At 43.9% G+C, this 27,527-nt stretch overlaps 1 protein-coding gene across 1 annotated transcript in view; it reads left to right on the top strand.

Annotated features, from left to right (window-relative positions):
• The window catches only part of ARPP21 (cAMP regulated phosphoprotein 21), a 154,577-nt gene that overhangs the window by 44,533 nt on the left and 82,517 nt on the right, over window positions 1-27,527 (top strand). Inside the window, exons 6-11 of the mRNA XM_042999106.1 lie at window positions 3,033-3,177; window positions 4,585-4,663; window positions 5,368-5,427; window positions 6,154-6,294; window positions 21,237-21,345; window positions 23,286-23,387. Coding sequence (XP_042855040.1) covers window positions 3,033-3,177; window positions 4,585-4,663; window positions 5,368-5,427; window positions 6,154-6,294; window positions 21,237-21,345; window positions 23,286-23,387 — 636 coding nt within the window. The remainder of the gene's footprint in view (window positions 1-3,032; window positions 3,178-4,584; window positions 4,664-5,367; window positions 5,428-6,153; window positions 6,295-21,236; window positions 21,346-23,285; window positions 23,388-27,527) is intronic.

Raw genomic sequence — 27,527 nt, 5'->3', positions numbered from 1 at the left:
CAAAAATAAATACCTTATAGATTTTGTCCTAAGAGTATTTTTTTCCCCCTAGCTTCGTTTTCTTAATATGCCACTCATGTCGTAAGGCATAGACAGGCTGTCTTTCTCTAGCCATCACTATGTTTCATACACAAGCTTTATTTTACCTGGGCTCTGAGAAGTGTGTGGCTTTCCTTCAGCATTTTACACGTGCTTCTATTTTTTCATGGAGATTGAAAAGGGGAAATAATGCGAATATCCCGGCTTGTATTATTAAGTGTTGATCGACGGCTTGTAATGTACCACACACGACATATGTTAACTCTGCAAAACGACAGACTCTGGGAGAAGTCATGCCCCCGGTTGTCCCCCACTCCTAACACCCGACAGAGGAGGACAGCCTTTATAGGCTTAATCTGCTCTTCGTCCCATTTGACGAGGTACCAGGAGGAAATTTTTAAAGAGATCATCTGTACTGTAGTGCCCGTCCTGGACCTGAGTCTGGTTTCTCCATACGATTGGTGCAGAGAATTAAGAGGCAAAGGGTGCTCTGTTCCCGCTGGTTTCAAGCTCAGTGGCCAAGACTAGCTTTGTAGGAGAGGTTTAGAGCTTGCGCACCCCTCTTGGGGCTGGCTGAGGGGAGGCGGGAGCAGACGGCCAATAGGAAATACCCAGACCACGCGTGTGAGTGAGTGGGCACGTTACTTTTTAGGGAGTAAAGAAGCCGACCTTTGAGCTTATGTGCGATGCCTTCATTAGGTACCACCGGCACTTACAAAACGTGGGAACTGAATCCCAGAGAACCCCGGCAGAAGTATACATTTATATGGATTGTATCGCTTCCCTAATATTTGTATATTCACAGTACTTGGAAAACTGCCTTCATTTTGGGGAAAAACTTCTGCTACCTGTATTACTTGATCTCAGACCCATAGCTGACGGTTCAGTCTGTCCTTCAGTTAAAGGAGCTTTGCTTTCCAAATGTTCTACGATTTACCTACCAGTGTATTACTGTGACTTGAATCATTCTTTTACTGTTGTTGGATATAAACTTATCCTGTACCGATGTATCAATTAATACCTGTATTTTATTATTGAGCATATCAATAAAAATATTAAAAAATAACAGATTGTTTTTTACCAACTCTATACCACTTTTGTGTGTTCTTTCAACACCATAATGTATGCTGATGCCTAGAAAAGCGAGGTATTTTCCCAAGAATAGTGTTTGTCCACACGTGACGTGAGTTTGCACATTTTTCTTTTTTTTTTTGGTGGAGGATGCTTTTTAGCCTCTGCTCTTGTGTGTATGCTTCCAACCCTCTCTGATCGTAGCTGCAAACTGACAGAGGCGGGGGATGCAATCGGTTTTGGAGAAGCAAGGAGACCACTCCCATGGCCTGGTGCCCTCAGTTTCCCCTCCTGATCAACTATTGAACGGATCCTTCCCCGCCCCCGACTGTATTCCCTTGAAGCAGAAACGTTCCAGCTGTTCCCTTAGCCAGTAGAAGCAAATCAAAACCTTAAAATCTGCCTGAACCTTTGCAGACTAAGACATTTCTGTCCCAAACCACATGACAAAGAACCTATAATCAAGTCACACTCGGTTTTACGTATGTTGTGTAAGTGCACCCCAAGGGAAACACGTGGATGTCAGGAAATCTGGCTACGATAAATATCTGTCACGAGAACGTGTTTGATTTCATCTATCCTATGTCTTTCCAACCACGGTGTCTTTTTCTTCCAGCCAGGAGTTCACAAGGTAACCCCTCCTAAAAAACGAACTTGGTGTGGGAGGCCTTGTGTTACGTATGCTTCTTAGATCAGCCAGGTTTACCAAGAACCCTAAGAATCCTAGGTCGGCCATAATTTGAGGGTGTGCAGGCCTCGATCTGGTCACGTGAATAGGAGCATCAGTTTAGTTTTTAGTGAGGAACACTGTTAGTCATTGGGGATATATTTTCTTAACGTCATAAATTTGAATGTCACGGTAGGAGAAAAACCTTTCCCATCAAATGATCTCTTACATAAGCAAAAGTGGGCTTAATGTGGGTTGATTTGTCATAGTTTTAATCATAGCTTGGGCTTGTCGTAAAACTGAGCGATCTAATTTGGCTCATTCTTCTTCAAAACGGTGAACATACTATCAGCCAAATGGCTGCTGCCTGAGTTAAAACAAAATGAGCTGTTTCCAGTGCAAACGAAATAAATATAAAAGTGAATCCAGCTCCAATACTGTAAACAGTCAGTTGTATACCAAAGCACTGGTTCAAGAGAATTTTCCATTTTGGAAAGGATTGACTGATGCAAAAATTAAAATACTAAGTTGATGGACAAGATAGTTGTACCTCCTACCTTTTCTAAAAGGCAATGCTTATTGTAGCCATGTATTATGGTGACTTATCAATGGAGTTTGTACCCAGTGTGTGATAAGAATCCGTGCCCAGGATTCCTGCATTTAGACAGCTTGGTTTTTCTCAGTAGTAGATATCCTTGTTTTGTGGTTCCAAGACAGACTTTTCAGTGTAAATCGGCTATTAAGGCCTTTATGTCTTTTCCATCTGTAATTATGATTCGTAATATCTGTCTGTCTGTCTTTGTGCAGATTTCTCCTTATAAGGGATTATAGAAAAGAACTCGGAAGGCTCCTTCTTTTTTTTTTTTTTTTTTTTTTTTTTTTTTTTGAGACATGACAGTGGCTGTGATGCAAGCTTACTGATAAGGAAATGGTTCCTAAGTGTTCAAAAATAAATCTGTAGGGAAAATAAGAGGTATGATCTAGGAGAAAGTGACTTGCTTAATGTGAATATTCATGAGGCCAAGTTCTAGTACGAGATGTTTCTCATGAACTCCCATTGACTTCTGAAGTTTAATTCACCTTAAAGGGCAATTATTTTTCTGACAGGTTTAATTTTTTACCATTTAAGAAAAAGAAAAAAAAAAAACCTGCTCCTGGCTTTCATTTTCCTGTATTTAATAACCTCTTTGCAAAATGGAAACCAGACAGAGATTCTTAAATCTGGCCCTAAATTATTATATTTTTTCCTCAACAGGAATCAATTCATTTACAGCTTTCCAGTTTTCCCAGCCTGCAAGAGGATGATAAATCTAGGAAAGATGACTCAGAAAGAGAAAAAGAAAAGGATAAAAACAAAGATAAAACCTCTGAAAAGCCCAAGATCAGAATGTTATCAAAAGGTGAATGTGAACATGTTTCCTTAACTTACCGAATTTGGACAGATCAGTAGTCACCGAGCACATCCTAGGTTTACACACACATCTACCTGCACCAAACTCTGCCTATACTTTTCTGTGTGTGTACGTGTGTGTGTGTGTGTAAAAGGTGTGAACTCTATTTTCTTTCTGTTCGCAGTGTCATTTGTGGAGCCAGAAAGGTTATTTTTAGGATCCTTTATTTCTTGGGATTTTCGTTTGGGTCTTCTATTTTCAGTGGTAACTTGGTGCACAGGAGTGAGCATAAATCTCTTAATTCAGGCTTATTGGTCCAGTTAAATTGGGCTGAGGAGCAGTAATGATACCTAGTTTTAGAGCTGCACTTCCCTATTTATCTTAAAAGACAGACAGTGGATTAGCAATTCACAGCCAATGAGTGATAGTGTCCCCAAAGCACAGATGTATCCATCAGTGTCGATGGCATACGTGAGTAACGTTGTATTTGGCACAAATGGGTTTGGCCTCTGGCCACCCATATACTGCCACATAATGTCTCACCTAAAAAATACACGCTTCTCCTTCAATAAAGTTTTTCCAAGAACAAACAGCGCTTTGCCTTCTAAATCCCCGAACCCGTCTTCCAGACTTGTCTGATTGTTACAAAAGTACCACAACAACAAAAAAAGCAAACGCAAAGTAAAACAAAACTAAGTTAGGTTGAAATGAAGAATACCATGAGTACATAGCTTTGCGGTAGACTTTTGCTTGCCTTTTCTTTTTTTCTTTTTTAAGTAACTGAGGCAGAATAGGGCATCTGCGACTTTTATGCTCTGTAACCATGTATCTGCTTCTACCGATGGCCTCTGTTACTGAAGATCTAAAACCCGAGGTGTAACAAGAGTAAAGAACTACAGGTTCCTAAATGGCTTTAGAAATTGAGCTTTAGCCAGCATCAGAAGAGTTGAAAGACTTGGAGATTATTTAGTGCCCTCCTGTGTTTTGCACTGATTGATATTTAGACAGCCTTGCCACAGAACTTGTATTTTTTGCCTTCTCGGGGTTAAGAGAAAAGGGATTTCCTGGAATCCCAAACTCTTCAGAGTTCTGTCTGTGGGTCTGTCACGTGGAGGGGGCCTCGCTGATGTACAGCAGGGAAGGAACACGTGACATTTCACCCCACCCACCTCCTACCTGACCGTGCCCACGCCCCATCCTGTGACAGCTGGATCTTTCCATACTCGGGATCTGCTGGGTTCCTCTGTCTCGAATCTGACTTTCATTCTGGTGTTACCCTGCCGGTTTGCTAGTTTCGAAACACGTCCCGTTCACGCCAGTGGCTTCACCTAAAATGTACCCAAGCAAGAGGGAAACATTGCTACCCCCTTTTCCCCATCCGCATTCCTGACAACTCCATCCTGCTGTTTGTTTCAGATTGCAGCCAAGAATACACGGATTCTACTGGCATAGACTTGCATGAGTTTCTGATTAACACATTAAAGAATAATTCCAGGTAAATTATTAAATAAGCCTCTTATTTTTAGAAGAGTCGAGTGGACTATCGCAAAGTGGTTAGGGCAAACACTTTACGGAGTTGTAAAACGCAGGCACCTTTTCTAAAGTCTTAAGCGTACTTTTATATTTTCTTTTCTGCGAATAGTTTGCATGTTTACTCCTTATAGATACTCTTTTTTTAAAAAAAATATATGAAATTTATCGTCAAATTGCTTTCCATACGATGCTTATAGATAACTCTTGAGTCCTGGGTAGCTCTCCAGTGAATACGTTATAGTTTACGGGTTCTGCTTTCCTGGTCACAAAGAGATACGGATTAAGGGGGAAAGGACAGAGAACAAGAGTCAATGTCAAATAAGCCAAATTATGTTCCACTGCAGTTATAGAACTCTCTACTTGGGCTTTGCTCTGGTCCCGTTTCCTATGAATGTAAAATCTACAATGTGTCTGATCTGTTTTATGGGCTGAATTCCTCATATGTCTCCAGTAACATAAAAACCACAGAAGCTTCAACGTTACAAGGAGAAATCATCTCCAGTGGGATGAAATCATACGTATGTGGGCAGCACGTTCCAGAGAAGCGTTAAAGATGTGGAGTCACGTACCTTCAAGCCATCTCTGTCATACACGCAAATGAACTTGTTTGGTCTTTGGGAATGGCCAGTCCGTCCGACCTTCTCATTTTTAACATTTATTTTGCAGGGACAGGATGATACTCTTGAAAATGGAGCAGGAGATTATTGATTTCATTGGTGACAACAAGTATGTTCCATTGCAAGGCGGGTTAATTTCTACGACGGGGTCTTGGTTTGGGCTTTGGGTTTAATGATGCGTTCTGGAAAGACTGAGGGATAGATAAAACATTACTTAATATGTTTGCCGACTTGGTGAGTGGGGATGCTGTTAGGATTAGAAGCTGTATATTGATGGGGATTGTTGCTTGGACCATGTGTGTTTCTGCTTGTTAAGTTCCTGACAAAATGGCTATAAACAGGGGGCCGCTGATTAGCATAGAGTAGCTGTGACAAGAGGCAACCCTTTTCATTTTTATTATAGTTTTTTAATGGGCTCCAGCTGGCTGCAGTCAGTGATGCCTGGGCATAATTGCGCTGTTTTCTGTGTAAACCGTGTAATGACGCATCTCCAGATAGGCATCTGCTGTCACATAGTATGTCATATCATTTGTCCTGGGCCTGGCTGTGCCGATAAGGGATCACGGACTAGAAGAGAATACTTTCCAACGGACGTTAGGTTCTCTTTGCTGAGAGAAACGTGCAGCTATGAAACAAAGACACTTCTTGTAGCTTAACCGATAGGTACATCATCAGCGGAAAAGTGTCCAGAAACGAGCACCCGAAATGTTGCCGAGGATGAACTAAGCTTAGCGGTTTGGACGGGAAAGGACTGGTTTTGTGTGTGTACCTGTGAAATGTACTACAGGCCGGAAGCGCCAATGCTGATCCCACTCTGTCCTGTATTCCTTTCCAGTAATCATTATAAAAAGTTCCCTCAGATGTCATCCTACCAGAGGATGCTTGTCCATCGCGTGGCCGCTTACTTTGGGTTGGATCACAATGTGGATCAAACAGGGAAATCTGTTATCATCAACAAGACCAGCAACACAAGAATGTAAGCCCATCACTGTATTTATTTAGCGTTTCCTTTTTTCTCGTACGGCTTCGTTTATAAGAGCGTGTTATACGATGTACGTGACATTTCAACTGTGCAGCGTTATTTATCTCTTGCACTTATCAGCACCGTGTGGCATTTATCTGCAGAAGATTATTTGAGGACCAGGAAAGTTTATACAATTCGGGCAATAAAGTGGATTTGTCCCCAGAACTTTTGTATAGCTCCTGAAACAAAATTTTCTCTCTTCTCTCAGTACTCCACGTGAGGGGGTGCACGGGTGGCTCAGGCGGTTAAGCAAGCACCCGACTCTCGATGTCGGCTCAGGTTATGGGCTCGCAAAGCGTGAGATCGAGTCCCACGTCAGCTTCTGTGCTGATAGTGCAGAGCCTGCTTGCGATTCTCTCTCCCTCCCCCTCTCTCTGCCTCTTTCCCGCAAAATAAATACATACGTACGTACACGCATACGTACATAAATAAATGAATAAAACCATTTAAAAAACATACTTCATGTGATTACATCAAAAGAGCATGGAACATTTTATGTCAAAGTATAACTCAAATTGAAAATAACAGACCTTTTAAAACCACAGTGACGCATCCAGGATAGCTGTTCTTTTCTTCCTCTTTCTGGTTTGTAGACCTCTGTCTTGCTGTAGTTTTTAGCGAGACCAAAAGCCCTGAACCCAGAGACAGAAATCCCACCCCCAGGACTCAATTCTTTTACTTACCGGCTGTGGGACTTGAAACAAATCCGTTACGATCTGCCGCCTCCTTTTTTTGTTTGTTTTTCACCTGAAGAAGGTGAATTTTGAGCTCCATAGCTAAGCTCCAGGTCTGAAAGGAAGATGTTTCTTTGTTTTTGCTCCTTAACGTGATGGTTTGCCTCTGTCTTCCTGTCTTTCCGTGGGCCCGTTGAGTCACCCAAAGCACAGCATGCGTAGCCGTTGGCTTTGGAAATGTGGATCTGGCTGTCTTAAAGTGATGTCTGTGTCAAAGCCACTTCTCTGGCAAAATCCACGTTAAACTGAAAAACCGTCCCTCTGCGACACATTCTCCGAAGGCGTCTGTGTATTATCATTTATTTTCCACAGTGCGCTTGGTGAGTTGTGTCCATGGCGTGGTTTTTAGGAGTGCCGTGTTAGTGGAGGGAGCCTCTGTGTCGGGTAGAGCAGTGTGGTTCAAACACTGTGTTTTCTGCTCACCAGAGAGGCTGGGCGAGTGTGGCTGCAGATGAGGCCCTTTCTGTTCGCGGCGCTCGGTCGGTCCGTGTTCAGCAGAACGAGCGTGCGGGCCATGGTGGAGAAAACACAAATTGAGAGCTCTGGGATGGACCTGGGCTGTTGTCTCAGGGACACCGAGCACCGCGCCTCTCTGGGCTTCGGCTGCTTTTTTATTTGCAGGCCAGTTTCAAGCAAATGATGTTTAAGAGCCCTCGAAGCTTCGGAGTTATTGGGCCCTGCGGTTGTGCTCCATGCTGGCAAAGTACATTTTGAAACTTGCCCGCTTTCCGCTTTATCTGATTGCTGGCGCGTGGACCTCCGGTCTTCAACCGTCCTAGGAATGAAAGGCCACTGCCCTTTCATTCTTCATGGGTCCCCTCCCCATGGAGAATTCCTCGCCGTTGCTGTTTTCAGTCTCCATTCTGGCGTTTCTTACGACTCTCGGGTGCTGTAAGTGCGGAGACGCGTTGATCGCAAAACAGGCCAGCGGTGGATGGTTTTCTTTTTCTTTTTCCTCCTCTCTCTCCGTAGACCATAGCAGACATGGAAATGCCCATAGGTCAAGTATAGCGGCCGACACAGGTTCAACCAGTAGAGCGAGTGCATTTATTTATAATTGGCATTGATCTTTGCAATCGCATGGTCATGAACATTAGCGCACGTGTTTGAGACCTGTTTCTAGGTAGAGTGGTTTTTGAGAAAATTGGCACTGTGTAAAGACTCTTGGTGAATGTTGAGTGATGGCTCTGAACTTGCTGTATGTCCAGTGTGGTAGCCGGGAGCGACATAGAGCTATTTACGTTTTGATTGAAAGGAATCAAATTTAGATAAGATTTAAGCTTCAAAGTTCAGGTCCTCGGCCAAGCTAGCCCCATTTCAAGTGCACGTATGAGACAGAACCTATAGAGAGTATTTCCGTGATTTCGGGAAGGCCCATTGGGCAGCTCCGGTCTGAACCCTTGGGATTCTTACAAGTTTCCAAGTATCACTAGAGTATGTCATTTGTCCTTTCAGACTTCTATTTTCTGGCTAGTAAGTATCATATTATCATGCTCTTAGACTTCTTCACTTCCTGGAGAACACTGGTTTTCATACGTGTGTGTGCGCGTGTGTGCATGTGCGTGTGTATGTTTTCAAAACTGGCCAATTTTAAATAGACCCCAGGTGTTTATGCCTTCAGGAAGAGTGAAAGGAGCATGTTTCAAGTGTGGTTGCCACAGCGGAATGCCTGTTCTTATGCACACCCCCTAGCCCCTCTCTGTGACTCACACCATGCCTAAACAAAAAGACAAATGACCGTAGATCATGGACTCTTAAGGTATTTCCAGAAGAATTGACCTTACCAGTGTCCGGTGTGGAGCTGTCAAGTCCTGCTGTTCTAGTCCAGCCACCCTCCTGACCATCCTCTATTTGAAGGGCTCTTGTCTGGGGATATGGGCGGGGCCTTTTCGGACAAGAGAAGTGGGTGAATTAAATGTCATCTTTCAAAGAGGAGCAAGTCCCATCCTCAGGACCTGAAGCGCCGTCGGCATCTTTAACAAAGCAGAAATGTTGTTCCGTAGAAAGTTGTATGTTTGATTTTAAAAGTTTGTTCCCATGTTCTCTTGGAGTTGAAGTCTGAAATGGGCCGTTCTAATCAGAACTTGCCGTGTAAGTCGTAGGCGTCTTGGTTTTCTTGGGTTCTCTGAAAATTTCAAGAGTTGTGCTGTCAGGGCAATTGGTATGCGATGGTCATGGGGACCACAGTCATAGAAACGTATTTTAATAGGCGTATTGTTGGATGGAGACGTTTCCAAGTACCGGCGGGAAGGAGGCCAAGGTGGAAATTCCTCAGGTGGCTCCTCGTGGGTTTTGTGTTTGAGGGATGTCTTTTCGGGGTACACGGTTCTGTGCCAGTTCAGTGCAAGTCCGTGAAGGTGCGTATCTTAAATGGCACCGTAGCTTGGGAGAAATGCAGAGAAATGTGGACGGAGGGGACAAAAATGGACTGTAGGGCTGACAGTGAGAAAGCACGTTTCCATGCAAGTTTTGATGTTTCTATCTCACCGACACTGATCCTCTGACGTGGATGTCGCTCAGCCACATCATGGCTGGGATTCATCTCCCAGAATGCTCGCGCTTCTAGAGTGTAAGCAGTTCGGGTCATTGTACGGTGTGACTTGAGAGTATTAAGGTTTGCACAGACAGAGAATACTTTCACGTGAGGCTCAAAGCATTTAAGTCGGGATAAGACCCTGTGAGGATTGTATGTACATGTGCGTATGTACTTCCTCGCCTCTGGTATTTTCTCTAATGTCCTGAGAGGAAATATACCTGTCCTTCATGATGGAAAACATTTCTCTGAGGACTAACTTTTCAGTTACTGAAGTGATAGAGTAGGATTATCTACTTCTTATTCATTGCATGGGGTACTTTACCTCTCATTTCCTGTATATTGTTTCATTTAATCTTGAAATCGTATTTACAACCTAGGTAATTAGAGCCTTATTTTACAGAAGCAGAAAATGAGGCACAAACTCAGGTTCAATTTTGGACCAACAGAGAAGCAATGATTAGCATGGCTGGGATCCAAGTCGGTTTGTTACATGCCAAGAACAATGTTCTTAAATAACCTAACTCTCTTAGAGCAAAACCACCCAGAACGTCTTGAGCAGAATCCCCAAGAAGATTCCTTGGATTGGTTGGAAATGCCATCTAAGTCTCTTGTTGTCTGATAAGATACAAGGAATGGGCCCAGGGGTGGGGGGGGGATGGGGAGAGATCTTCGAAAATGAACTCAGTGGTAATCAGCAAATAAAATCATTCCCCACAGTTTGATACTTCTTGCTACCTTTTCTGTGGTTATCACTACTAACAAGATGCAATGTTTGGCAGGGGGTGATAGTGATTCAATTTCAACCTTGTTTTATTCCATTTCCATCTTTCTTTTCCCCCCCTAAGAACGGAAAAAGCTACATTCATCAACGACATCAGCGTAGGAGATAAAGCTGTCTATTGCATTACAAAACTGCTGTAGGCAACCCGATTGTTCAAATCCATGGTTTCATGCCGTAGCCACAGGAGCATGGGGTTAGGGTTGGAAATTAGAGTAGTCCAGAGAGAGTAGGAAATGACAGCCATGCTCACGTGGGAGACATTCCGGGGAGGTGCCTTCCTCTGAGCAAACTTGGGTGCTTTCGAGAATTAACAAAGGGAAGTCACCTGACTCTCACAGCACAGCAACCTTGTTGGTTCTCTGACTTGGCCAGGGTAAGAGCAGGTGATATGTAACCTGGAGCCTCCCAGCACACCTATCCGTCCGCAGATGGGGTCTGAAGAGCTGGGGATGCCTCTCACGAGAATTACTGCCTTTTTGTTGGAATAACGACGTTTTTGAGCTGAGATTCACCCTGTTATGTTCTGCCACCTTTGGTTTATTCCTCTTTCCCCTGTGGGTTGCCTGAAATACGTTATACTCTGTGGCCCTTTCATATTTTCTTCCGTTGGGATTCTTGGTCAACTCCCAGATTTGGTGGTGGCACCAAATGAGCCCGTTGGAAATCCGGGCAGGGTCGGTGTTATTCTGGTATGAAAAGTGATGTTTACAACGCATATTTACTCTCTAGGGTGTTGCGTTCTAAAGATACGCAGTTGGGATGGAGACTAAAACTACGAGCAACGATTTTGTGGAAACTATTTGAATGCTACGCGTACCTGAGTCTATTTTTGTATGAGAAGCTTCCACCTTCTCTGTATCTGCCTTTCTTGTCTCCACTTTGTCTTTTGCTTACTTTTCCAGGTGGTTAGCCCAAAGCAGCCCGTGGTTCTTTTGTTAGATGATTTTTTTTTTTCACCGCCATCTGTCTTTCTCCATCGTAGAGAAAGGGTGTGTGCTCAGCTTGTATCATTTGGAGACTTGAAACCATCTTCTTGCCTTAGTGTTTTCCAAGGGGCCAAGATCAGGCATAGGCAGAGAGTCTCAAGTGTACCTGAACGTCTTTGCATATGTCAGAGTAACTGCTGAACCAGTCCCAGATAATTGTCACGTTAAAAGGTTGTCATCTCTCGAATATTTTTTTTTCCTTTGACTTTGGCACCCACCCACTGTCATTGCCTGAAATCCCCTATTTCCAGAGTGCAGATCAAAGACAGAAATGGCATCTCCATTGGAGGAGAGTGGTTCTCAGCCCCAGAAACCATGAAACAAGAATAGAGACCCAGAGGCAGAGCTTTGGGGTGACGTCTTAAGATAATACAATGCCTGGATTCCTGAGAAGTGTGGACCCGGGTAGTGATGACCCTAGTTGGCCTGTTTGTTTGTTCCAGAGAGGATAATGACCTGAGTTAGCTATTTGGTAAATCAGAAGACTCATAAACTTACTCTCTGTCTAAATAAAGCTTCTCTTTGGTGACAACGGTTGAGCCCGGTTGACTTTGTCAAGAAGCCCTGAAGTGATGGATAAGTCCTGCCCTGAGAGGCGGGACTGTGGGACCTTCCACATGCCCAGTGGCAGACACAGAGAGGGAGTGCCAGAGCCGTAAGGGACACCTGTTCTGTTCAGTTGTCTTAAGAGGCTATGGTTTCAGGTGGGAATTACTGGGTTTTGGCCCTTGGGCATTTCACTCTCTGCAGGTGATCCAGGATGTTTATGCCAAAACAAACAGACTCACTAAAACCCCAAGCTTTCCTCCCACGTGTGTTCTATTCGTTTTCCTTTTGGCTGGCACGTGAATGGCACCCGTCAGTAAACGGAGCAACGTCCCGATGCCACTGCTTGCCGAATAATCCTCTGCAGAAGATCAGGCATCAGTTTCTTTAAGTGCCTCTTGGAAATCTCTGAGTGGTTGGTTGGTATCCTGTTACTTCTAAACATGGTAAATTTACTCTGCACTTTCTATAGGAATAGAAATCGTCTGACTAAAAGCCGAAGATCAGAAGCCTAACTCAGAATCACATTGCTCTTAGGAAAGCCATGATGCTTTATTTACTGAACTGACACCCTAGTCCTTTAATCAATACTCAGGCTCAAAGTAAGACTTATTTGTTAACATCGGTCAAACTCCCTATCACTGCTCTCAAATATTTGTATTTTCTCATGTTATTATTCTCAAATACCTCAGAGAACATATCCTGTAGATGAGATAGGTAAGTCTCAGAAATAGATCTTGAGGCGAGAAGAGAAGTTTGTTGTGTTCTTTTCCCCCACCAGAAACGATGGATGGCCCTTTGAGTGTTGCGTGGATAATCTACCACTTAATTTTAGAAATGAAACACGCATGCTCCTTCTATAATATTAGAATCTTTAATATAACTGTTTTTTTAAAGAGCTTTTCCATGGAGTGATTTTTTTTTTTTTTTTTTTTTTTAGATAATTAAGTGCTTGTTTATTTAGCTTACCACATTCGAAGTAGATAAAGCTAGACCATTTTACAGGAGCAAAAACTGAGATTTGGGTCTTGATCGTACTTAGTCAATACACAGAAGACCCAAGATGCCTGCCTCTACAGCCATGACCCTCCACCTAAGGTCAGGGAAAAAAGAACTAACGTGCACAGAATCAATACTCTGAAATGACAAAGAGCAAGAAGAAAACCGAACCTTATCACTTGGTTTCCTTATAAAATCCTAATTCGCATTTAATTATGTTTAAAGTTGAACAGAGAACTCGAGGAAACCATGGTAACACTAAGGTGGATGTTAAAACCGTGATGCCAACAAAACTCCAGGACCGCAGAACACCCCGGATTAAAAATTGTCCTGGCACGCGCAGAAGTAAGACAAAACCCAGCTCCGTGTTTTTAGACTGTGCCGAGCGAAAAGTAGTTCTCGGGTATTCGGTGGCCTGCTTTGAACAAAAGAAGTGTAGGCTATAGAATATGTCCATCTTCTGTTTATTGTTTGTTTGAAGAAACAAGGTAATTTTGATCAGGACTCTGTGTGTGTGTGTGTGTGTGTGTGTGAGATCTGTGTCATGCAGGTTGGGGCTGTTGGAGAAGGGTTCACTATACACACACGTAGTACCTACAGTGTGATCTCAAATGTGCGATCGGTTTGGAGGGAGCACTATTACTGGGGCCTGGTTGCTCCCACCTAGGGTTTTGCTGTAGGCGGCAGAATTAGACCTGCTTCCAGAGCTCTCTCCCTTCCTTGCATCAAGATCCGTCATTAGGGTTGTCAGCACTTGAGCACCGGTGCCTTGGGAAAAGTTTGGGGTCGTACCTGAAGATGAAGTGTATAATGACCAGCTGGTCTTCTTGGTGTAGTTCTTGTGACTTGTGGATCTTAACCTTTCTGATAGTGGAGAGGTCATTAGCATGTCGTCGTGGCTTTGGGACAGATAGAATGGGTCATATGGTAGGAAGACAGGTTGTAGTTTACTGGCCAAAGGTGTTTGGTTTCCGTTGAAGCGCATACTTAACAGGCTAGATTGTAATTATCGGTACCAATTTTCAAGCAATAGATCGGAATCCGCCCGGAGAAGTGGTTGCATACCTAATACATTTTACCCCGCAGCTGGACTCCTTTCAACCTCCCAGCCTGTCTAGATCCCACAGCATTTCCGGGAGAGCACAGCACTCACTTCCCACCCTCCTGCCCTTTAAACCAGGAAAGTGAAAAAACCAAAAACCAAAAAATCAAAAAAACGGCATTTCTTTACACATACAATGCATATTTAGTCATTCCATACCAGTTAAAGCACACTGATCACTCTGGACCTTCTCAGCAAGTAAAATACTATATTTGCATATAAGCTTAAATGGAATGTTTTTATACACAGCATTGTAAGCAAAAAGCCTTTCATGCCAAGAAGCAATAATCACATTCAGCAGTTTGCAAAGAAAACATTACTTTCAGACCATTGTTACTGCTTCATTTGGAACTCATGAATCAAACCATTATTTGAATATTATAGTGCAGATTGGATTTACCCTCATTAAAATGAACACTAATGTAAATGTTGCCTCAATATTCATTGGCAGGCCTTTAGGTTTTGACTCCCCAGAAAGGTACGAACGATGGTAATAATAGATTATATCTATGGAGTGATTTACCCGTGCCTGGCATTGGGCTTGACCCTCCCAAACACTTTAAGATAAGAATTGTTACTTTCCATTCTTCCAACGAAGCAAACCAGGCTTCTGTCTTAGGCGTGTTAAGTACAGTAAAACCTCGGATTGCGAGTAACTTGTTCTCTGAATGTTCCGCAAGACGAGCACACATTTCTAATAAATTTTAACTTGAGAAACGAGCGATGTCGTGCAGCAAGAGTGGCACGTGATTGCTCAATGTCACATGATCACAACTGGGCCGACGGTTCTTGAAATTCGCTTTGGTATACGAGTGCTTTGGATTACAAGCCTGTTTCCAGAACTACGCTCGCAAACCAAGGTTTTACTGTAATTTGCAAAAAGCCCACTCTTAGTAAGCTGTAGGGATGAAAAGACACAACAATGTGTGTTTTGAAAACGCCAGACCTTTGTTAGCCCCGCTTATCAGCATTTACGTGGGAATTGTTTAAAATTTAGTGTAATTATTGAAACTATTGCTCCGTTAAATTTCATATGCTAGTTCACGTCCGTTTTATATCAAGTTATTGGATTATTCACATACATTGTGTTTTGGGGGGAGTGGAGCTTTGGTCATTGGGTGTTTGGAGGGCGCACTCTACCTGTGAAAGGTTCACTGATAACCTAGCCCCTTTTTAAAGAAAATTTTCATTTGTGGAAATTCTCAAGGTACAGGTAAACTTCCAGAAATATGCATGTTTTTTTAGCTGAATATATCCGTCTGATGTGTATGCCTCTGGGGTACTGTTGCCAATATCATGGACAGTACTGTTCAGAAATGGCTGAATTCACAGACAGAGAAGACAGCATTCTAGGTCTTCAGGCATATGATTTCTTTCTCTTTTTCCAATTTCATAATTTCTTCTTTTTTTACTCATCCTTCTTATCTTTTTTTTCCTCTGCCGTTATTATTTGGGTTCTCCATTTAGAGGGGGAAAAAAGGTCTTCAGATTGAACACTATCACTTACTTATTACAATTAGAGTATGATTATTAAATGCAAGTCTCTGTGTATATAGATCAACAAGGACATAGCATTAAAAAAGGGGGGATTTTTGACAAAATGCCACAACGAAGTATCCATTTTAGATTATAAAATAATACAGGGCGTGAAAGAAAGTATTCAAAAGATAAGAATATTTTAATTGTTCACAATCCAGTGGTTATATACAAACCACTTGTAGGTTGCTGATTTGGTTTCCTATCTTTCTAAACCAATAGCTTTTATTATTTTGTTGATGAGATGCTATTTATTATAATAATCACAAATGTATGAAAGATGAGCAGTAAAAGTTGCCCATTACCCTGCCATCCGGAGAAAACTGCTGCTATCGTTATTCTTATTTAAATAGTATGGTTTCAACATATATGTGAGTGTAGTATATCCTTCTATACGTCGCTTTTCTACGTTAGTCAATAGCCTCGGATATCATCTTATAAAGCTACGTGTCACATGTGGAGATACATTAAGCTACTTAATCAGACCACCATGGATTTCCACCGTTTTGCTGTCTTGAACAGTGAAATTGTGTATTCATTTGTTACTATTTCTTTGGACTCATTCTTAGAAATGCAATCGCTCTGTCAAGGTGGATAGATACCGTCAGGGGTCTTAATGCACATAACTTGTTTTCCAAGGTGTTGGCACCAATAAGAGGAGAGGCCTCAGAGACCTTTGCTGACTTTGAGTATTCTGCTTAATTTTGTTGTTGCTCATGAATAGCCTTAGGTTGAAGGAGAGTCAAGGCGTTTCCCACGTTAGCTTCCACGCCTCTGTTTATGGATACAGTACAGCCGAGACAGAGAAGAATAAAATGAATTTGTCAAACACATAGAAAATTGAGAACATGAGTTGGCAAGATGCTTGAAAGATGTTGGAAGCCAGATGCTTAGCACTGCATTTATGGGGTTTGCAAGGTGTGCTCTCATTTAAGAGAGAATAGGGGCGCCTGGGTGGCTCAGTCAGTTAAGCGGCCGACTTCAGCTCAGGTCATGATCTCGCGGTCCGTGAGTTCGAGCCCCGCGTCAGGCTCTGGGCTGACGGCTCAGAGCCTGGAGCCTGCTTGGGATTCTGCGTCTTCCTCTCTCTCTGCCCCTCCCCCATTCATGCTCTGTCTCTCTGTCTCAAAAATAAATAAAACGTTAAAAAAAAAAAAAAGAGAGAGAACAGAATGGTATAAGATGACCAAATGGCGGTGGAAATTGTGAAAGAGTTGAAGAGGGATGTAGCAAATTGCGAACTAGTTGAAGGACGTAGCACTTTATTTTTGAAATAAAAGACATCAGCTATAAATGTTTTAATTGGAGATTTGAAAGTATTGAGGGAAAGTGCTTCTTAAACTCCTCTAATCTGTTCGACTATTAAAATATTTTTGATAGGTGTCTTACACCATCAAAATATTTTATCCTGTTGTGCACAGAAACCTTTCTTTGTTAAGATACTTATGCATATTGATGACTGTCTTTCAGTTATTCGATATGAAATTCAGAGGCTTCCATTTGAGCCCCGTCCATGTTTAGTAGAATTGAATTCTTCATCTGTGTGTGTATAGAGTGGGGGGAGAGGGATTAAGCTTAACTCTTTGCAAGAAAAGTAATAAATTTCATCTCAAGTACCAGGTGGTAAAATATTTCCAGATCAAAAAGATTTTTGAAAATAATAATGAGTGCTCATCTATTTTAAGTTTCAAGAGGTGGGGGGAGCCTAAAATCGTAATCGATTGACAAGAAGACAGAGTTTGAATGTCTTACTGCGAGTTTCACTCAGCCGCACTGCCTCTCAGTTGATGAGCTGTGTCTAATAAGAAACAATGAGGACTTAATTCTAAGTTTTCAGGGTTTCTATTGGGGATGCCAGGACCCTGGCTGGAAACGCCAGTACTGTTCCCCACGCACGAGCAATGAGATTCGTGGTTGGTATCGACTACAAACTGTACCTTAAGAAGAAACGATCTTTTCATCAAGAAGAAATGCGAAATTCCTTTTCTTTGCTTTTTGACGATGATACGGAGAACACCAGAAATAACACCTCAAGGACTAAAGTCCATCAGGAAAGAACAATGAGGCGTGTGTTATTATGCATGGCTGTGAGACACGCAGTAAACTCTAGTTATCGTGAATTTAATCAATACCATGACCTTTGCAGCTTTGCGGAGTTTGTCTTAGAGTTCCATTCTCATATTGATACACTGAAAGTTATCCGTTCCCATTTTACACAAAGGGCCTTCATATCTTACTTCAGTTCCACTCATTTTATGGTTAAGAAATAACATGGCTATGATGTTAAATTAGTGGTAAAAAGGGTTTTTAAAAGCTCTAATATAATGGTGCATTACCGGTAATTTGTAGTTTAATCACATGTGGTACTTCAGATGTATGCTTTAGTCTGCATGAGTTTAAACTGCAAATTGCCCTTTTGCGCTAGAGTAATAGATAATTCTCGATAAAATCAACCTGGGACAATCTTACTAAGTGTTTTTTTTTTTCTTTTTGCACAAACTTCAAATGGTTACTTTATAATCACTCAACATATTTTTAGAGGATCATGAAAGAATGAATAATTGGGACTAACTAGTAGGTTCTCAAGTTTGAAAAAAAATAAACAAGATATTTTTTGAAAAGCTATTATGGAGACTGCACTTTGCATAACATATCTGTTAGAATGAGAAATATTCTTGCTCTAAATCACATTTGCATTATTGATTAAAGCCAGGTCCTTTGACTATTCTTTTCTTATGGGATGGATGTATTTTTTCCTAAACATGTGCTGCTATGAGAAACAAATCAACCAGCACCATGAAAAAATGCAAATGAAATTTCAAAAACGAATGTTTGAATAGCTCTTGTAACTATAACGACACTGTAAACCAAAAGCTTCAAAGCTAGAGACGCTAAGATTCTCATTCCCACCTCTCTTCCCAAAAGAACCTCAAAATTTAAAACCTATTTTTTTTAAGTAACATGATTCTTTTTTGTCAACTTGAACCAAAGCATGAATTTGATTTTTAAAGATCTTCTTCATGTTCTAAATTTGAATTTATGCTCCTACTAACCAAACTCTCTCTTGTTCTGTTTTATAATTTAAAAATTTATGACTGCATATCTGATTCAGCGACTCTTTGATCTGTCCCTGAAATACAGCGATTCCTATATAGCGCTATTAAATTTTCATTCATTCACACATTGATTAGTTTATTTATTCAACCAAATGCTTCCCATATTCCAGGCACCGTGTGAGACACTAAGAATTAAGTATTGAAAAAACAAGGTCTCAACCCACATGGAACGCACATTCTCACCCTGGTTAGTATGCTGAAATCTCAAAATGGTTTTCCTCTTAAAGAACTTCATCTGAAGCAAATTCACCTTATGCTCGTGACTCGAAAAGTTCACCTTCCCAGACCACTTTTTATCTAAATGAACAGTTATAGGCTATTAGCACCCAATACAAGAAATGGATCTGTAAACTTAGCAGCAAGCAAAGCATTTCATCTACTGGAATTCACCAGGCAGCAGAGTTCAGGAATACCAGAAGAGATTTTTCTTAGCATGGATATAGTCAGCATTTGTATTTAAGTTGATATCCAGTTTTGCTTGCTACAAAAAAAAACCACCATAACATCTAAGTGTCCGCTGACAGTTTTAGGATGCTTTAAAAAAATTCCCAGAGAGGGGCGCCTGGGTGGCTCAGTCGGTTAAGCGTCCGACTTTGGCTCAGGTCACGATCTCGTGGCCCGTGAGTTCGAGCCCCGCGTCGGGCTCTGTGCTGACTGCTCAGAGCCTGTTTCAGATTCTGTGTCTCCCTCTCTCTCTGACCCTCCCCCGTTCATGCTCTGTCTCTGTCTCAAAAATAAATAAACGTTAAAAAAAATTTTTTTTTAAATGTTAAAAAAAAAAGAAATTCCCAGAGAACCGTAATCGTGGACAGTGGCCTGCAAGTACTCACGCTAACCTTGTAAGACTGTCCAGCGGAATAAGAAGCGTGCGGTGACCATCCGACACCGAACCATGTTGAATTTCTCCCCTGCCAGTGGCCTTTTCACTGTAAAGTGCAAGTTTACTTTGTTCTCTTGGCGTTCCGATTCTAAAATGTCATATTTGCACTCCCAGATGGCTTGTTCTGCTATATGTTACATTTTAATTTCGGTGGAAAACATTTACATTGATCTTTTGGGTGAGGTGATGCAGGCTTTTTAGTTCTTCTTTGTGGGGTTTGAGGGCCTCTGGCCCACTGTGTGCCGTATAAGCAGAGAGACCGAATCCCATCCCATCTCTGCAAGGATGTGAAGAGGCTGTTTGAGGCCTGTGGCTTGCTGGGAAAATCTATAAACCTGGAGTCAAAAGGATCACTGAGGGATGGTTTCTTTATCTATGAAAGAAGCGTAAAACATTTGTTCTTCCTACCTCAGAGTTGTCCTGTAAGGATTGAGAAAGACGATGCTGACACTTTGCAAAAATGACACACAGTTCCGGAAGCTGTAACTGGTATCATTCCGACTTTCTGGTAGTGTCTGCTCACCGATACCAGTATGATTCACGTACATGTATTTAAGAAAAAGATGCATCCCATCCGGCCTTGAGCCATACACTGAAAAAGATCCCTTTGTTTTCAACGTGCCATTTGCTTCTTTTGGAGCGAGGAGGGACACTCTGAGATTCCCTTAATTACTGGTCAGCCATATTAAACAACAGCCACTGTGAAGGCGCTTTCCAATAACTGAATGCGTAATGAACCCCGTAGAGATAGAGGAGACCCACTGGGCTTCAGAAGTAATCCATCAGCCATGACAGAGGGGCTTTAATGAGAGTCATCAATTACAACTCCTTCTAAACGTGGGACAAACACTTTAGCACTTCCTCTGGGGATGAACCCATGCCCAAGCCATTCATTGAGTTCTGTGGCATGCAGTGATGACTGTGGGAAATTAACAAGGACATGGGGCCCTTTCCAGTAATAATACAAAATGATTAAGAGGACCTGCAAAAAAGAAATCAATTGACTAATCAATAGCGTGTAACTGCTTGGAGCATTTTCCCCCTGCTAATCAGCCATTAAGCTGTTGAAACTAAATACGTCCAGTTTCCCCAATTACTGCACTGATTTACAAGACAGGGTCAAGGATGTCAGAGTCTACTGGAGCCAGATTCCAGAGCATTTGTCATGGGGAAAGATGGAAGTAATTTATAGGTGAGCCACGCTCACTGTGGATCCTGATGGCTCTTGAAAGGGACGATGTGACGAGACCTGTCCTCCTGTCGCAGACGTTGGCGGATTACCGCGGTCTGCCCAAGTTCTCAACATACGTATTTGTTTGACAATACGGCTGGGAACTTGACTGCATTCAGGAATGACGGAGGTCAAAATAAGGAAAGAACACACACCTACACGCTATGCATGTTCAGGCCTGAAAAGTGTCTTCTTCACTTCAGCCGTGGTGAGGAACACGCAGCCAACAAGACTTCGAATTCGAAGCCACAAACGGTATCCTGACGACACCCCCGTGAGGTGACCCCGTTATTACCCACCTGTGTAATGCCAGCAATCCTGGTACCCAAACCACCTGTAGCTTCTTTTTTAAGTTGAATGCCACTGTGGGGGAAAAAGCGACACTGAGAAAATGACTTGAAACAGGGGCGAGAACTTTTTTATTGATATGTTTTACTTTGCTGGCAGACCAGAGCAAAGGTTTTGTGAACATTTAAAAGATGAAAAAGGTGAAGAATCCCAGAAGCGGTTTATCTTGAAGCGAGATAACTCTAGTATTGATAAAGAAGACAATCAGGTTGGTTCTCAAGTTTGAGAGTGGCTGACGTTGTTGTTTTTGAAGGTGGGCTGACTTATGTTCTTGTCCTTCTGTGGTCCCCGGCCCCCTCCCCCGGCCCTCCCCTCCCCCCCGCCTCCGAGGCGACTGTCCTCTCTCTAACCTCCTTGCCTCCCTCGCTCCCCCTTTTGGCATTCAGCGGGTAGTCGAGAAAATCTGTCCCGATTGCTTCAGCAATGGCTCTGTGTGTCGGGCTGCATGGGGGGTGCTTGGCACAGCTTTTGCAGCATGTGTTGGTGAGGGGGGTGCGGGGTCGGGACGCCACTGGCCCGAGGTGTCGGGAAAAGCTTTGTCATCGCATTTCCAGATGCCTGTGTAACTATGGCAGTAATTCCGCTCCCACAGCTTTGTCCTTCAGTTGTGCACACTCAGCTGCATTCTCAATACGGACCGATGACCAACTGGTGTAGCCGTAAAGAACAAACCTTGTTATGGTGAGGACAGGTGGATTTTGCAACTCTCCTAAAATAAGTCTTCACGGAAGGGAATCGAGTTCGTGTTTTAGTCTCCTCTCCACCCCTTCTCCTTCCCACGTTTTACTGCCCATGTAAACTGTCTGCTTGTTTTGCATGAACCGTAGCAGAACATTCTCCTTTTGTGTATTTTGCTTGTGACAAAACACTACCTTGTCCTAGAGTAAGGATTCACGGTACTTGGGCGAGGGTAGAGAGACTTTGCTAAATCTCTTCTCCAGATGGGGGTTATTGGGGGTGGGGGAGTTGGGATCCAGGGGGATCAGGAAGATAGCTAACTATGTGAATGACAAAAGAAAATGAAGTTAAAACAATAATACGGACAGGAGAGAGTTACCTGCTGCCATTTCAATCACCCATTGTGTCTCTCACAATCCAAATAGATTTTTTTTGAAAATAGACTTTGCTTTAGAATTCTTGAAGGTAAGACAATCTTGCATCTCCCCAAGTTATCATTTTAATGACTCTGTGAGTCACTAAGCCAGTGCGTGCATCTCTGACGCACTTAAAAAAAAAAAAATCCCTGTTCTTCACTCGTATCTCGGTTCTTCGCACCCCCACCGCCACCACCGTGGAGCTGTAAGCAGCTCCCATCGACTCCGAGACATGTGCCTGTGTCGTGTACTGAGTGGGTGTTTGTTGAATGAACGGATGAAGGTGGTTAGCGCAGAGCCTTCTGTGAGGAACGGGACAATAGGAGGGGAGGGGAGTTGAGACGCAGGCAGGGACACAGGTCCAGGGCTGAAAAAGAACAGTCCTCATGCTGGGTTCTTTGGATGGTGCCTTTAGATTCCTTGGTGTTGACCCTCCTCAACAAATTCAGACCCTTCAAATTCAGGGTCTACTTTCTGTGCCAAACGCAGGGTGCAGGATCAGTCACCGAGGGAAGGAAGAACACCGGTTAGAACACGGAGACACTCTGCCCACAGTTTCCTTTCTGCCCGTTACCTTCTTTCTTCCCTTGTTCCGTTCCCAACCGTTCCCAGTACCGTTCCCAGCACCCAACTGTTCGCAGCCACTTCTTCCCTTAGCCACCTTGAACTAGCCGCGTGCTCAACACTCCGCTTTCGCCTGAAGAGTCCCAAACGCACAGGTTAGTCAGCAGAGGAGACAGAGTCCATCCCTGTGGCCCGCGTCCCAGCTGAACTGGCTGCACACCGGACACACGTCCAGGTGCTTTCATGCTGGAAACCGCTGGCCTCCGTGCGTCAGGCGGGGAGGCAAGCAGGAGCCGCAGACACCTGCCTCCACGCGTTAGGCACACACCCCGCACACCGGCCCAGCCTCCTTCGGGACCCGAGGGAAGGACACTCTTCATGCTCCATTTGTTTAAGCGAACATTTATTATTCTCAGCTGACGGTTGCTTAACTGCAGATTTGCACCGGCTCAACTTGGATAACCGTACTGATTTCTTTTTTTCCGTTCAGCAAAACAGAGTGCATCCATTTAGAGATGACAGACGAAGTAAATCAATTGAAGAGAGAGAAGAGGAGTATCAGAGAGTGAGGGAGAGAATATTTGCACACGATGTGAGTAGCTGTTTTAATTGCCTCTTTAGTGTCTGGGGACAGCGAGCTGGCAGGACTCACTCAGGAAGCTGGAGCCAGGGACAGATCGAACTGCAGCGTATCAGAGGTGTTTCTGGAGGAAGACCTTAGTTCAGGGAAGTGATGGAACGGTGGCCCAGGGTTGCCTGTGTTCCGGAAGGCTGTGACGGAAGGGGGGGCACAGATGTGATTCGGGTCGGTAGAATGGATCCTGAGGACAGAGCAAAGTTGCCAGATTGTTTTCTTGTTAATTTTTTTAAATGTTCATTTTTTTTCTTCTTGAGGGAGACAGACAAGACAAAGCATGAGCAGGGTAGGGGCAGACAGAGAGGGAGACACAGAATCTGAGGCAGGCCCCAGCCCTGGAGGGCTGGAACCCACGAAGCGTGAGATCATGACCTGAGCTGAAGTCGGATGCTCAACTGACAAAGCCACCCAGGCCCCCCCGGAAGTTGCCAGATTTGAAGAAATGCCTTCACGTCTGTGTTAGCCCGCAGACGGCCCAGTGTTGTCTTTTTTAATACGAATGTCGTGCAGAGGGAAGACACATATATATAAAAAAAGAAAGAAGATTCTGTTAATCGCATACGTAAACACAGAATTTTCTGCCTTCTTCGCAGGTACAGGCATTGTCTTGTATCCGAGTTAAATGAGAATACTCCCCTTCCCCCTCAGTTTCAGATCAAATCAGGTCTGTGAGCGGTTCGTCAAGGGAATAACCATAGAGTGATTTCCTCCGTTCAAATCCCAGCAAAGCAAACGTGGTTGGGATTTTTCTTCCTTTGACTCCCGCGCCCGCCCCCCCCCCCCCCCCCTGCCGTGGCCAAAATAAAATGCAGTGAAGTTAAATGAAAGTGAAAAAGTGATTTTTACAAAGCCGGATTTAAATGCAAGAAGGCGAAAAGGGCAAGCAGGTGCCATTAGCCTTTGCGTTCGAGGCAGTCACTTGGCAGCCTCCGGAGATGTCGCGGCTCTTCCCTCAGCAGAAGTAAAGGTGTGAGCTGCTTTGTGTAGTTCCTCGTGGTTCCTGCTGCCTTAGCTGGGCCTCCCGCCTCCCGTCGGGCTTTGCTCTGGAGGCCATTGCCAAGCCAGCGTAGAGACCTAGGCTCCACCGCGTAGCATGGAGAGGCCTTCTGACCTGGGAGTTTTCGGGCCCCAGCCAGTGTCCCTGGCCCTCCAGAGCACGCTGGCGCCTTCAACAGAAAACCGCAGAGGCAATTCCGACCCACCGACGGTGCCTTTCTTCCCCGTCTACAGGGCTGCCTCTCTCTCTTCTAGGTCCCCACTGCCTGTCACGGGTGCAGGGAAATAGAATTTTAGTGATCGGATGATTTGGCTCAGAGCTCCGGAGTTGGCAGAGTGGGAGAGAGGGGGGGTGGAGGTGGCCGTAGAAGGACGTTGTCCACGTGCAGGTCTAGAATATTCCGCGTATGTGTGGGCTCCTTGGGCTTTTCGGACAGTCAGAGTTATTGATGGCGCAAAGCGCAGCCCGACCCATGGTAGGCTTTTCATCGTGTTTCCTGGATCCAAGGATAGAGTAATGAGGGGCTTGGAGGTGGTGTAGCCAGGCTAGCTGGGGGGTGCCCCCGGTGGACTGGAACGCAGCGAGCCTGTGCCTGGCCAATGAGCGTCACAGAGAGAGAGCTGCCTGAAGGCTAGTTTGTCCTTTCTTCTCTTTCTTTCTTCCTCTCTGCCCGTCCTTCTCTCCCCCGGCCTGCCACACACACACACACACACACACACACACACGCACGCACGCGTGCACACGCGCGCACACTTCCCTCTGACTCTCATTCTAGCAAGGCATAAAATTTATGAATGAGTTGTGTTGCAAAGCAAATCCTAATCACCCAGATAATCTACAAACATCGTGGTATTCTTTCAAAGTACTGCCATGCCACATTGCCAAACACTCCGGGGCTGGGTGGCCAGGGAACCATCCCTGATGCCTGCCTGTGAGGAGGGTGATTCTCGGGCTGCTGCCCTTTTGTGTGCACGTGGCCGCGTCCCCAGGGAGGTCATCACAGGCGGGAGGGGGGGCCGTGACTCCTTGTACACGTTCCATTTCGCTACAGCCCCAGCAAGGAACCCGGGTCTCGGGTTACAGACTGGAGGCAAAGCTGCTGTTCCGAGCCTCTATGACTAACTGCTGAATTAGCATATTTTTAAAAAGCAAAAGCAGATTGAAGTGTGGGAAGGCCTAAATGCCAAGCTATTGCCAGAGCCTTTCCAATTCATGACGCCAGCCATTCGGGCAGGCTTCTTTGAAATGCGGTGGCTCCTTCCCTCTGCAGCAGTAGAGGTGTGAGCTCCTCTGATAGGCTCTCCGGTGACCAGCACTTCCTAATTCAGGTGGGGCCCCTGCCCGGTTCTGGCACTACTTTTCCACCTGATCTCTGGGGTGGGTTTATTTTTCATTGGTATCCTGTACCCGGAGGATACTCATAGGCAGGCTTCAGAGATTAAAGCCAGTTCCTGACATCATCTGCCAAACATTATGTCTGTGAGTGTGGGTACATTTTTTGTAAGGAAAAGATCTGGATTGTTTATAAGTTTTCATGACCCTTAAAAGGCTCAAAGCCGCCCTCCCAGAGGGAGAAACGATGCCTGATGCCTGTCTTCCTAGGCCTGCAGCTCTGGAGAAACAATGCAGCCCGAAGGCTGGTGTTCCCCGTGTTTTCGCTATTAATCGCTACCCAGCAAACTATCCCCAAATTTGACAGCTTAGAACAAACAGAATGCCTTTTACCTCACAAGTTCTGTGGGTCAGGAAACTGAGAGTAGCTTGGCCGGCCAGTTCTGGCTCACGGTCTTTTGTGAGGTTACAGTCAAGCTGTCAGCTGGGGCTGTGGTCTTCTGACGGACCCCATGGTTATTGGCAGGCCTCAGCTCCTGGCTGGATCTACGGTTCCCACCGTGTGGGCTTCTCCGTAGGCTACTGAGCGTCTTGAAGACATGCTAACTAACTTCCCCAGAGCAATGATCCAAGAGAAAAAGAGCCCAAGGTGGCAGCAAGAGTCTCTTATAACCTAATCTTAGAACTGACACCTTGCCTTCTGCTGTATTCGGTTGGACACACAGACCAAACGCGGTGCCGTGGGGGGGGTACTCCAGAACGTGAACGCCCAGAGGCAGGGATCATCGGGGGCCACCCTGAGTTAACAAGATGTCACCGTATCTTTTATTAACGCGAACGCAAACACGTAAGCAGCAATACGGACCTTCTTGAATACATGCGGTAATAAATCTGCCTTACCACATACATAAAAACATTTTAGAGAGACTTAATTTACGTAACTCCGGATTCCCAAGTGACCGTTTCTGCTCTCTAGATTGTTGAGGTACACAAGGTAATAAATCAAATATAGTAAGTCAGTTGTAAAACCAATGCAAAGAATCCAGCATAAGGAATCTAAGTTGCAAACATACAGTCTTTTTCTTAGCTGGCCTTTAATTTAGTGTCTTCATAATTTAAGAACTGAGGTCATGAAAGCAACTCCCCTTGCCAACCTATTATTGTTTAAGCGGTGGAGTTATTCAAACAGGTTCAAATACGGACATATTTATGTAGAGGTATTTTTTTTCCTGCTTGAAGTGATAATAGAGTTACAGAGAAGTACTCCCCGGTACTTACACTTCAGCAAAATTAAAATTTATTTGGGAAAACGATAGTGTTCTTGAATAGTTTACAAGTGTATCTTGGTGTCTAAGGGGTGTGTGTGTGTGTGTGTGTGTGTGCGCGCGCGCTTTTTTTTATGTAGGTCCACAATCAAACTATACAGGTTATTTGGGGGATTTTCTAGAAAACTAATTTCAAATATAGTTTGAGAATCCGGGTGGCTTGAGATAGGACACATTTGTTATTTGACAATGAAGTTGTTGTAAGTCAAGGCACGCTGCAATTTAGTTCTCAAATAAAACATAAGTGAGTTTTTGTAGTCAGAGATATTTGAAATATAACTGTTGTTTCCTTTGGCAAGAATTTCAGCTTATTTTATGATCACTTCAATGCAATGTTGCTGGCTTTGGCAAGGTTACGCTGATAAAGCAATGTATTTGGGAAAGACGTGTTTTGCCTGGAGGATGCTTTCTGAAGGATATTTATATATAAGGAGGAATTCT

The sequence above is a fragment of the Panthera tigris genome, chromosome C2, assembly GCF_018350195.1.
Source record: "Panthera tigris isolate Pti1 chromosome C2, P.tigris_Pti1_mat1.1, whole genome shotgun sequence".
NCBI lineage: Eukaryota > Metazoa > Chordata > Mammalia > Carnivora > Felidae > Panthera > Panthera tigris.
This window is presented reverse-complemented; position numbering and strand designations above follow the sequence as displayed.